Source organism: Crocodylus porosus, unplaced genomic scaffold, assembly GCF_001723895.1.
Source record: "Crocodylus porosus isolate Cpor-Errol unplaced genomic scaffold, CroPor_comp1, whole genome shotgun sequence".
In the NCBI taxonomy this organism is placed as follows: Eukaryota; Metazoa; Chordata; order Crocodylia; family Crocodylidae; genus Crocodylus; species Crocodylus porosus.
This window is the reverse complement of record NW_017728918.1, coordinates 65,660,212-65,672,590: the sequence shown is the minus strand read 5'-3', so window position 1 is coordinate 65,672,590 and position 12,379 is coordinate 65,660,212. Positions and strand designations below refer to the sequence as shown.

Sequence of the window (12,379 nt, the reverse complement as noted above, 5' to 3'; positions counted from 1 at the left end):
ATGGGATACCAGATCGAAGTCCTTTTTAAAGTCAAGATATACAACATCAATCTCTTCCCCCTTGTCCAGGTGATAGGTCACCTGGTCGTAAAAGGAAATGAAATTGGTCAAGCAAGACCTACCCGCAACAGACCCGTGCTGGGTATCCCTCAGGATATTTCTGTCAGCTAGCCTGTATAGGATGGCCTCTTTGATAATCTTTTCCAAGACCTTACCTGGGAAAGAGGTCAGGCTGATGGGTCTGTAGTTTGCTGGATCCACTTTCCTCCCTTTTTTGAAGATAGGCACCACATTGGCCTTCTTCCAATCATTGGGCACTTCACCAGAGCACCAGGAGTTCTCAAAGATCCATGCCAGGGGCTGAGCTATTATGTCTGCCTGCTATTTGAGTACGCTTGGATGTAAACCGTCAGGGCTGGCTGAATTGAAGGTATCCAGCCTGTCAAGGTGTTCCTTCACAAGGTCAGCTTTGATGGATGGTAAAGAATATCCCTACCCCAGGCCTCCCTGTCCCACAGTGGGCAGAGTTGTCCCATGGAACTGGTGAAAAACTGATGAAAAGTAACCATTTAGCAAGTTTGCTTTTTCCTGGCATATGTTGTCAGTTGTCCCATCTGGTTTAGTAGGGGTCCAATGTTGCCCTTGCTTTTCCTCTGGCTCCCCACATATCTAAAAAAGGACTTCTTATTGTCCTTGATATTTTTAGCTAGCTGAAGTTCCGTTGTGGCCTTGGCTTTCCCAGTTTGCTCTCTGCAGGTCCAGACCAGAGCAGAGTATTCCTCCTTGGTGGTTCCAGCCCTCCATCCTTTGTAGGTCTTCCTTTTAAGACTAAGGAGGTCTGCTAGTTCCCTGGAGAACCAAGGGGGCTGCTGTGTCCTTTTGCTGCCTTTCCTCTGAAACGGGATAGACTTTGCTTGCGCATCCAGGAATGCTCCCTTGAGGAGCAACCACTCATCCTGAACTCCCCTCCCCTTTGGTTTGTGGCCCTTTAGGGCCTCACTGACAAGTCTCCTGAGCTTGTCAAAGTCAGCTTTCCTGAAGTCAAGAACTTCTGTATTGTTCACTGACTTGCCAGCTTTATGGCAGATGGTGAAGGTGATCAGCTCGTGGTCACTGTCACCCAGTTTCCCTTCAATCATTAGGTCACTGATTAGGTCATCCCTGGTTGCTAGTACTAGGTCGAGCAGTGCTTTACCTCTCGTCGGCCAGTAGACTTCCTGCGTCAAATGGAGGTCATCCACGCATGAAAGAAAGCTTTGTGCCCGCTTGGATTTGGCTGAGCGCTCCTCCCATGAGACATCTGGGTAATTAAAGGCTCCCATGACAACCATACACCAGGAGCGTGCGGCCTCAGCCAATTCTCTAGCAAACTCCTGGTCAAGATCTTGACTCCCACCATAGTATCCCCAGTGCTGTGTTCTCCTCGGATTTTAACCCAAAGGTTCTCAAATCCACTGTGGGTGCCAATGTCGGCTTGCAGGGATGCGTAGCTTTCCTCGACATAGAGAGCTACATCCCCGCCCTTTTTGTCCACTTGATCCCTCCTGTACAGGGTATAGCCATCTATACCTGTGGCCCAGTCATGGGTGGAGTCCCACCATGTCTCCGTTATCCCTATGACATCATAGTTATTTGTGTTTAGCAGGAGGACAAGTTCCTTCTGTTTGTTTTCCAAGCTCCTGGCATTTGTGTATAGGCATGCAAGTGTCCCCTTGGGGGCCCTTGCCTTGCCTACAGTTTGTTCCAGGGTCGGGGTAGGAGTGGGCTCCCTTAAGTGCCTTGGTCTGCTGGCTTTGCAAGGGTGCTCAGTGGGCCAGCAGTGGTGGTAGTCTCCCATCCCCTGATGGGCTTAGTTTAAAGCCCAACGGAGCAGGTCAGTCAGTCTGGCTGAGAATAGCCTCCTCCCCAGCGGAGAGAGGTGGAGGCCATCCCTTCCCAGCAGTTCACTGCCTCCCTCACCAAAGAGCGGGCTGCGGTCATGGAAGCCCTCCCGATGACACCAGCGCCGCAGTCTTTGGTTAACTACCTGGATCCTCCTCTCCCTCCTCAGCCCATAGCCTGAGACTGGGAGGATTGAAGAAAGCACTACCTGTCCCCCCAGACCCTTTAGCCCTGCTCCCAAATCCCTGTAACGTGTCATGACCCAGCTGGGAGCACTCTGGGCTGTGTCATTGGTGCCCACATGGATGAGGAGCATGAGATAGTGGTCAATGGGCTAGAGGAGCTTAGGGATCTTCTCTACAATGTCCCGGTTATGGGCTCCCAGAAAGTAGCAAACTTCCTGGGCTAATGGGTCAGGGCAGTAGATTACCCCGTCAGCCCCCCTCAGGATGGAGTCTCCTACAACAAACACTTTGCGTTTTGTCTTGGAGAGTGGGGGCAGTAGCTACAGTAGAGCCCGTGTTGCCTGTGGGAGCTGGCAACTTAGCAGGCTCTGCTAGGGCTGCAAGAGGTTCATTCCTGTTGCAAGGCTCCAGCGGGGCAGGGGCCTTGGTGCAGTGGGTCTGTAGGCTCTTTACTACCTTGGTCTATCCCCTGGACTGGACAGAATGGGAGGTTCCTGAGTCCTCCCTTGTCATGGAGGGGGACCTTGGTCTACCCTCCTACTCCCATGGGAGAAAGGCCTGGCAGTAGGAGTCTATCTTCTGTTCACAGTCCCTAATGGCATGCAGTCTCTGGACTGTGGCCTGGAGCTCCTCCAGCTGGTGTGCCAGAGACCCCAGTAGGGAGCAGACCTCACAAAGGGAGGTGGCCATGCTCCTGGGCCCCAGAGCTTGAAAATATGACAGGCAGACCCTGCAGCTGAGAGCCAGGGGCTCCATCTGTGTGGAGCCTGGAACCATGGACTCTGGGTGAAGGCCTCTGGGGAGGGGGGGGCGCAGGCCCTGAGCGGACCCTTGGAGTGCGGTGCTTGCCCATCGGTGTCATGCCACTGGTGGGCTGGCTACAGCTGGGACTGTCTACTCTGGGCTCTCACAGGCAGGGCTTTGGGCCCTCCTGTGCACCGTTCTGCACAAACTCCCATGCTGGGACCAGGAGATCATGCCTGTCTTCACGGCCTGTTTGCGCATCTCTGGTTGCGCAGCTTTCTGGGAGGCTGAGCGAAGTAGGATCGGGGGGGCGTGACCCTCCTTGGCCGTTGTAGCCCACTCCCAGCTGACTAGGTCCCTCGCTCCATGGGCCCCTGCTTACCTGCAGGCAGGCCGGGGCTTGTCGGGGGAGCTGGGGTCTCTGCTGAGGTCCCTAGGCTCATGGGGGCACAGCGGGCTTATACCCGTGTTTCTTGCACCAGAGCCGGGACACTAGTAGACTTGATAGTCAAGTAAATATGGTACCTTGATATCTAAGTGCATAATATATGTGAAGAGAGTTGCATTAATTTCTTCTAGACCAGCAACAGTGGAAGAAATAAAATAACTAATGCTGGAAAAAAATGAAATGTTGACAAATAAATAGTTCAGGTCTAAAATATGCAATAATTCCTTACAGTTAATAGCATCTTTTCTTCTAGGTCCTCATTCTGTTGATTATATCTTGCATACTCAAAGATCAATACAAATCTGTTGGATTGGATTGCTATAAGATGAGACGCACCTTGACCAAGTGATAGAATAGTGTAGACAGGATCTACAAGCTGTTAGTTTGTAACAGAGTCACTTATCACTTATAGACTGAAGTTGACTGCGTATCCTAGAGCTGCTATTCACTTTCTGAACAGATCCGTGAAAAAAATCTTTTTAATGGATAATCCTTTTGCAGGTCAGAGACTTGAATTAGTGAGAGCTAGGCTCAGTGCAATTAATTTGTATATAAAGTATGTCTCATCTTTTCTTATCTCCTCCAGAGACATCTCTGACTGTAAGTCATTCCTCTTTTGCAAAAGCCATGCTACAGTACTTTCTGAGCTTCTGACGAATTGTGACAATTGTACTTAGCTGTATTGACTAGTATTATTCAGTGTGAACAAATCACCAAACGTAATATTTGTTGTCATAATCTGAGGTCGCCCAGGTTTTCAGAAGCAAAAGACTACTCCTTAATTCAGTGATTCTCAGCCAGGGTGCTATAAGATCCTTTTAAGGGTGCCATTGGGTTCTATACAATATTACAATATTAGGTGTGCCATGACTCACAAGATATACTCTGAGATTTCAGATTGGAATCTATTTTAAAACATTCTGACCTGTTGTGATGTTTCTGAGTTTCTTGCAATCAAAGAAGTACTGTATCTTTCCATAGTTAAGAAACAGATGAAAGCTAAGAGCTGGTATTTTCCTAGCAGCGCCTTAAGTCTAAGGAACAGTGCCTTGATTCTAAAAAGTTTGAGAATGACTGACTACCTCAGCTAAATGCACCATCAAACCCCTGGTTTTCTATAGAAGAAATTTTGTTTAGCAATCAAAAGACCATCAAGGTGAATATTAAATCATGTACAAAAAGAATCCTATTAAAATTAGTTGTCAATTCAAAGAGCAACTTTAGTCTTTGAGGAAAAACAATTGAAAATCCTTAAAGGACAGTACAAAGTAATATGTTTAATGAGTAACATACAAAGAAAACTGAAATAGTATCTTGAAAAAGAGGAAAAAATCTATTAGCAAAACATATGAAAATTAATTGTCTCTTGGTAACTCAAGTCATCCTACTGCCATGGCCAGCAAATAAATGAAGAAGAGAGACCTGAATGGTTTTGTATAGCTTCCGGTACAAAAGAACCTTTATCCTGATAAGGACTTAGGAATAAATTAAATATGAGGATCACAAATAGTATAGTGCAAAAATCAGATTTCTCAAAACTCTTCATTAATAGAGACTGTCAGCATTTCTGTACCAAGTTAGTGTTAGAGAACACTGATTCCCATTATCAGCCATGTATTAGTATTATTTTCCGAATTAAGTTTGGCTAGAGACCATGTTACTCTTTGTAATTGGGCCCCTATTAACATTAATAAACAGTGATTGCTGGCCATTCTTTCTGTGCCTCAGCTTCATCCAGTCTAAGCTACCATTATATCTTTGTCTGTTCCGAAACTCCTGTTGCTTGCTTCTTCCAGTAGGCAGTCTCTCACTTCCATTCCTTTCCTCAGGACCTGAGTTTCAACAGATGTACTGGATACGTCACTGAAAAATAAAAAGAACAATCAGCTATTTGTTACTGGACCAGAAGATTTGGGAGTGTTTCCTTTTTTTTGTAGCAACGAGCATTCTTGAGGTTCTAGCACAAAGAAACATAGGTACACAATTACAGTACTGTTAATACCAGTAATAAATCCTCCAGCATTTAGTTTTAAAAAAATTCCAAAATCTGTTTGATCTTCACTGGAAACGTGTCTACACTGAAAAAAAATGAACATAAGTTATATTAGTTTGAATCCATTAACAGTTTGTTAAAAACTAGTTTTATCACATGCTAGTAAAAAACAAAGCAATATAAATTGCTTAATGTCTTAATGTCATCTACGCATAACATATTGCACCAAAGGCTGGAGTAACAGAAGAAGTCTGAACTGATGTTGTATTCTATAATTAAAATATTTCTTTATCTTCAGATGTGGCTTTTAAATGTTGACACGTTATTGATGGAGTCTCTTGGAAATTCAGCTCCCAGCAATGTTTTTACGTTGTTTGAAGATAGTTTGAGGTCTCATGCCAAATCATCAGGCACTTGGAATGCTGTCAAAGTTCTTTACCTTCCCTGCATTAAAAACAGAAATAAGGAGTAAGTATCTTCTCTTTGCATTTTAAGTTCTATTCCTTTGGGCCCTCCAGGCAAATTTTAAATCTAATGGAATGAATTTTCACAGCATAGTGTTTTCAGTAATTTGTCTCTTTTAAAGCCAGTTAGAACCTTGGAGCTAAGCTCCTGTCCAACTTCTTGAAAAGTTAAGGTCCAGAGTTACACTACCCTTACAACTATAATAGCTAAGTTACATTAAGGTTACAAAATGTTTTAATGCTTTTGAATATAATACTTTTCCTTTTCTTTTTAATTTTTTTTTTATTGAATCCAACCCATCAAATGAGATTCAACATCCAAAGACGCACTCAATCCTTCAAAACATACATAGTCACAAACATCCCCTGTCAACACTACACACATACACATCCACTAATGCATCAGAGGCGTTTTAGTTCAAAAGCGCACTGCTGCCCTTTTCTGCATGGTGACGTGCATTTTGCCACTTATACAACTGTACACAAAGCAGCATGTGTCAACTCACATGCAGAGCAGACTTGATTAATTGAGTCTGCTTCAACCCACTAGATCTCTGGTGCATCATGGGATGAAAAGGTATGTGTATAAATGCCCCTAGAGTCTAGACATATATGTCACACCACTTTAGATTGATTTAAACTTCCTGGACCATTTCAAAAGCACATTGGGAAAATCAAGTACTATTTTGAAACAGTCCTGAGTGTCATATGTCTGGTCCTCCAGGCATCCTAAACTCTTCTAGGGAAATGGGGCTGCTTTGGGATGCAACCAAAACTCTACTTCCCAAAGACTAATTACCTACAGAGAGCAATCTGCATGGGTGGGAAAGCAGAAAGTCTCTGTCAGTTTCACTTCCTTTTTAGGAACCCAGAGTAGGGGTCCAGGCTTAATTTAGATTGGGGGGGTGGGGTTGCCAGGTTCTATGGGGATGGAGGAGATGGGCTTTGTGCCCCCCTATAACAGTAAACACCTTTCAGTTGTTGATTGATGTGGGGGGAAACAACCATTGCATAATGGGCACTTAATGGCACAAGATGGCTGTCATTTTCATGCTCAGTGTGAAGTGACTTTAATTATTTAATTTATTTAATTAATTAACTGTTAATTATGTCTTCTCTTCTGTGTTGCATTCATGCAGCTAGTCCTGCCTTGCAGGTTCCACCCTGCACACACATCTCTATGCAATTGCTGACAATACAAGATAAATGGATTACCATGGAAAATCCTCTTAAACCTGCAGAATGAGGCAGAGATTGTGGGAAGACCCAAAGCAACCAGCCTCTAGAATGAAGAAGGGACCCCTAATCACCCCCTTCCACCTCCCTTCCTCCCCCCCCACTCCCCACAACTCACTTGGTTACGCTCTGCCCAGATACCATCACACAGAGTTCGATAGTGTACAAGCAAGTGTACAAGCACTATGGGCTGTGCAGGCGAGGCATGCAGGGAAACTGAAGCTTGACCAGTTGGGTGGGTAAAGAGTGGTGGTGGCAGGCAGCCCAGAAGCAGGGGTTAAACACTTGGCAAGCCCTTCAATCCCTATCCCACCCCAAATGAGTAAGGAACCCCACCACCTAGGAACTGTAGCAGAGAGGTGAAATTTCAAGGTGGCTTTCCAAGTCAGGGGTTGGAAAAGCAGGAGAATTTTAGCAGAGGTGCAGAGAAATAGAGCACCTAGCCTGCAGGAAACCACAAGCAGGGGGATACATAACACCTGGCAACCTCTCCACACCTACCCCTTTCCCCAATCTGGGTCTTCCTCCTTGTGACCCTGTTGAGGAAAGGAGTGTGACAACCCACATGTCTACCTGCATCACCTCACTACGTGAAGTGTCATTTTCTTACATTTTCTTCCTGGGTCTTAGAAATGTTTTCCCAAAAAGGGAGGAAACAAAGTCCCTCTTTGTCTGCCACGATTTGATCAAAAAAAAAAAAAAAAAACCTGAAAAGAGAGGATTCAATAATGGAGGATTTTCTTTTCTTCTACAGATTCCCCTAGGTATATTTCTTGGGGCTCCACCTTCCCTACACCTCTTCCATATGCCAACTGTGATGTTAGATGGGTGGTGCTTCTCAGCACAGGATTAGTTGCATACCCTGTGGCCGCCAGTCATAGGACACAAATGGTACTATCAAAATTAATCTTAAAACATCCGAGTCCTGGATGGTCCCCCTCAGGGCCATGTCTGTCTAACCAGTCTTGTATCAGTAACAGTATTGGCAGTGTTTAAGAGTCCAGCCTTAACATAAATTCAGCTTACTTATAACTCAGCCTTGATGTAGGTATACATGCTTCAAGCGCCTTTAAACATTATGTAGAAAACAAGTAACGCAGACCAAAATAATCATCGTTCCACAGTGCCCTCTGTCTGTCACTATATGGGGCTCACACTTGCATGTCCTCCTTAGGATGCTCCTCATTGGTCTGAGACTCTACTGTCACCTCAGTTCTTCAGGCTTACCAGCCTCATGGATGAGAACTCTTCCAAGTTTTGTCTTGGCCAGCTCCCCTGTCATACCCTCAGGCCCCATACTTTAAGGCTCGCTGGACTCAGGGGTCTCTCCCTGCTGTTTTTGCTTGGTTCAGCAGCTTGGGTTTTCGACTATGCCAGAGCAAGGGGGCTCTCTCTGCTGCTTTCATCCTACTCTGGCACCCGGCTGCGTTTCTCCACCTTTGGCACCCAGCTTCTCTGTGCTTCCAGGTGTGCATTTTTTGTACATCACTCCTTGCGTGCCCTCCTCTGCACAGGGAGTGTGTACTTTTAAAATGGTGTGATGGTGCTGTGCGCCTCTCTGGCATTTCAGCTCCAGTACCTGCAGGTGACTTCCACACATCATCAGCCCTTCCCAGGCTAGTTTCCCTCACGAGAAGATGCTGTTTTGGGTAGGGATCACCCCTCCCTCAGAATATGACTCACAAGCCATGTCTCACAGTAACACTTCCCCTCTAGGGGAATCCTGGAAAAACAGCTAAGTACTGTTCCCTGGAAGGCATGATGATCTGGGTACTCTGCCTATCCCCTGTTGGTGTTTTGTCACCAATACAGTCTCTGAAAGGTGAGGGTTCTACTTAGAACTTCTGTCAAAAGACAATTATGAATCAGTTCCCTATCAGTGACATTCGTGGAACAGTTCAAGTGTTATATCCGTTTGCACCCTAAGATATGACTATAGTTTTGATATATTACAAAATTAGTCAGTGTCTGTGTGTGGGATAATTATAACTTGCTTTCAAACCAAGAGTGGCATTATTTCAGCTACAGTCAGTCTTCTTTAGGGGTGGGGAAAGCCTTTAAAGTGAATGATGTAGACTTGTTTGTTTTGGATATGTGCAAACCTACTGGAGGTTTAATAAAGAAAATATTTGATTTCAGCAGGCTTTTAAGTGTAGATATGGATAAAAGATGCTGCCAGTGTAATGTTTGGTTATGGTTTATAATAGCTTTTAATAGCCTTACTTTATATTTAACTGGTGATGAACAAAGATGCTAAATTATATTCATCAGTGACTTCAGTGTTTGCACAGCTGATGAAAGAATTTTTCACCAAAGTTGTTTCTATGATGATAGATCAGATGCAGAAATTGTTTGGGATTTGTTGTTTTTCCTTAACTCCTGGTAAGTAGTGTTTTTTTAAATAGGTGTGTGCACATTTCACATTTAAAATTTTAAATATATTTCCCTGAGGCACTGTGTTGATACTAAACAGTATTGTAACCCAAGGTCTTATAGACCTTACCAGAAAATATAACTTATTGTAGTAATAATCTATGAAAGGTAAATATAAATCTTGCGAAGACTTGAGGTGTTGTTTATATGCTCTTCCCAGTGATGTTTGCATAGTGATTGCACCACATATAAACAGGATATGTTCAAGGACTAAATGTTTTAAACATTCTTCTGCCTAAATTCTACAAAGAATGCTCAGACTCTGTCTGTATTGTGTTCTTATTGGTGGAGGAAATTTCTGATAGCATGATGTGATGATTATTTGCAGGTATTAGTGCAGAATTGCTTGTAGATTTGCTTTTCAGCAGATTTGCATGTTTAATTCTGTCAGAAGAAAGATTTAACCACCTTGGTATATTTTACAGATAACAGCCATATTTTCTTAGTTATTCACATTACCTTTACTTTGCCAAAACAATGTGTTACTGATTTTGTAAACAACTCATAAAATAGGACTGGGATGGCAAAGAGAAATGTCAGAAATGAGAAAGGAATACTCTTCTGTCAAAGTCTTCTTCCCAGGTCTTTATTCAGGAATGATGCATGTCTCTTCTTCTATAGTAGACTATCTATAGATACTTTGTTTCTAAAAAATTAATTTTCATTTGCTTTGGGGACTGTGCCATTGTCTGCCCAAGAGGTACAGTTGTGAAGCTGGTATTCAGCTGGCAGAAACAGCTAAAAACCTTTTTGCTCTGGTTCATCAAGGGCAGGAGGGACATAGTAGTTACAGTGCCTGTTTATCTTGCCTGCTTGAATGTTTGTATTGGTTGTTTTTTGTAATGCATGGGATGTAAATAGCTTTAAACAGGACAGTCTATGTAGGGGTTGACTATCTGACAGCTTCTTAGTATTTTTTTCAGCTGCTCCATCGCTAAGAATGTTGTTTTGCTCTTATTTTTTTTACCATGGGGTACTGAAGGAATTGGCTGGTGTCATAGTAGAAGCACTGGCATGGCTGTTTGAGCACTTGTGGCACTTGGGTCAGGTCCTGGAGGAGTAGAAAAGGGTCAGTGGGGTTCCTATTTTCAAGAAAGGGAGGAAGGAAGATCCGAGTAATTATAGGTCAGTCAGTCTCACCTCCATCCTTGGAAAGGTCTTTGAAAAGATTATGAAGGGTCATATTTATGGGAGTCCAGCAGGAAAAATAATGCAGGAGGGAAACCAGCATGGATTTGTAGCAGGTAGATCACACCTGACCAATCTGGTTTCATTTTATGACAGGGTCATAAAATGCTTAGATGCAGGAGTAGAGAGAGATGTTATTTTCTTGGATTTTAGCAAGACCTTCAATACAGTATCTCATCCCATTCTCATAAATAAATTAAGAGGCTATGACATAGATGTTTATGTGGTCCAGTGGGTGGCAAATTGGCTTAGTGGTCACACCCAGAGAGTGGTAGTAGATGGGTCGGTATCAACCTGGAAGGATGTGGGTAGTGAGGTCCCACAGGGTTCGGTCGTTGGACCTGTACTCTTCAATATCTTCATCAGTGACTTAGGATGTGGGTGTGAAGTGTACTCTGTCCAAGTTTGCGGATGATACTAAATGGTGGGGGTGCAGTGCACCCTCCGGAGGGTAGGGAACGATTGCAGGCAGACCTGGACGGTTTTGAAAAGTGGGCAGTACACAATAAGATGCAGTACAAAAAGGACAAGTGCAGAGTGCTGCACCTAGGGCGCAAAAATATCTGGCACACCTAGTGGCTGGGAAGTGACCCTCTCAGCAGCACAGAACTGGAAAGGGATCTTGGAGTCCTAGTGGACTCCAAGATGAACATGAGTTGTCAGCATGATGAAATCATCAGCAAAGCTAACCACAAATAGATCCAAGGAAGTAATACTTACCCTCTGTACGATATTGGTCAGACCACAGCTGGAGTTCTGCATCCAGTTTTGGGTGCCGTACTTCAAGAAGGATGTTGGTCGACTTGAGAGGGTCCAGAGGAGGGCCACTTATATGGTTAGGGGCTTACAGGACAAACCCTATGAGGAGAGACTGAGGGACCTGGACCTTCTCAGCCTCTGCAAGAGAAGGCTGAGAGGTGATCTTGTGGCTGCCTACAAATTCATATGGGGGATGCAGCAAGGGATCGGAGATGCTCTGTTCACCAGGGCAGCTCTTGGGGTAACAAGGAACACTGGTCATAAACTAATAAAGAGCAGATTTAGGCTAGATATCACGAAAAACTTCATGGTGGCCAAAATTTGTAACGGCCTTCCAAGGGTGATGGTGCTCTTCCCTACCTTGGGGATCTTTAAGAGAAGGCTGGATAGGCATCTTGCTGGGGTCACTTGACCCCAGCACTCTTTCCTGCCTAGGCAGGAGGTCAGTCTCTATGATCTGTTGAGATCCCTTCTGATGCTAGCATCTATGAAAAGCCATGATTTTTCTCCTCTTACCATGTGTTTGAAATCAGAAGAGATTTTATCATCTGACTGTGATTAATCATCCTTCTCAAACCAAACAGGAAAAACAAAACTTGCACAGATCTAACTCATTTCCTAATAATGCCTCTTTTTTAAACTTCTTGCTGTGTATTGCTATACCCTTATTGTTTGGCTTTTAGCCTAGTATACGGATTTCACATTCCTTGTACTTAATGTCATCTGTTGTGCTAATCACTACAGTCAAAATATTAAAAAAATAAAAAAGCAAAAGCAAAGAAAATCATGGCTGTGGTCAGAAATCCTCCACAAACCAGACAGTACCAAATACTTCTTGCGTCATTCTCATACCCAGTGTCTCAGTGTGGCAAGAGGCCTCTTGCATGATGCAGAACAGAATTGTGCTTCTACAGTGCAGCCCAGGGGCAGGCAAAATATGGCCCTCAGCCCAGATCCTACTCTATCTAGCATGTGGGCCCCCTAAAAAATTAGAAAATTAATATTTATCTGCCCCTGGCTGCCTGTCAAGGATGACAGGAGTCAGCAG

At 44.1% G+C, this 12,379-nt stretch overlaps 1 protein-coding gene across 2 annotated transcripts in view; it reads left to right on the top strand.

The window, feature by feature from the left end:
• UBE3D (ubiquitin protein ligase E3D) overlaps window positions 1-12,379 on the top strand; it is a 168,164-nt gene that overhangs the window by 43,486 nt on the left and 112,299 nt on the right. For both annotated transcript variants that reach the window (XM_019537673.1, XM_019537674.1), the window contains exon 8: window positions 5,550-5,719. In XM_019537673.1, the coding sequence (XP_019393218.1) occupies window positions 5,550-5,719 (170 nt within the window). The remainder of the gene's footprint in view (window positions 1-5,549; window positions 5,720-12,379) is intronic.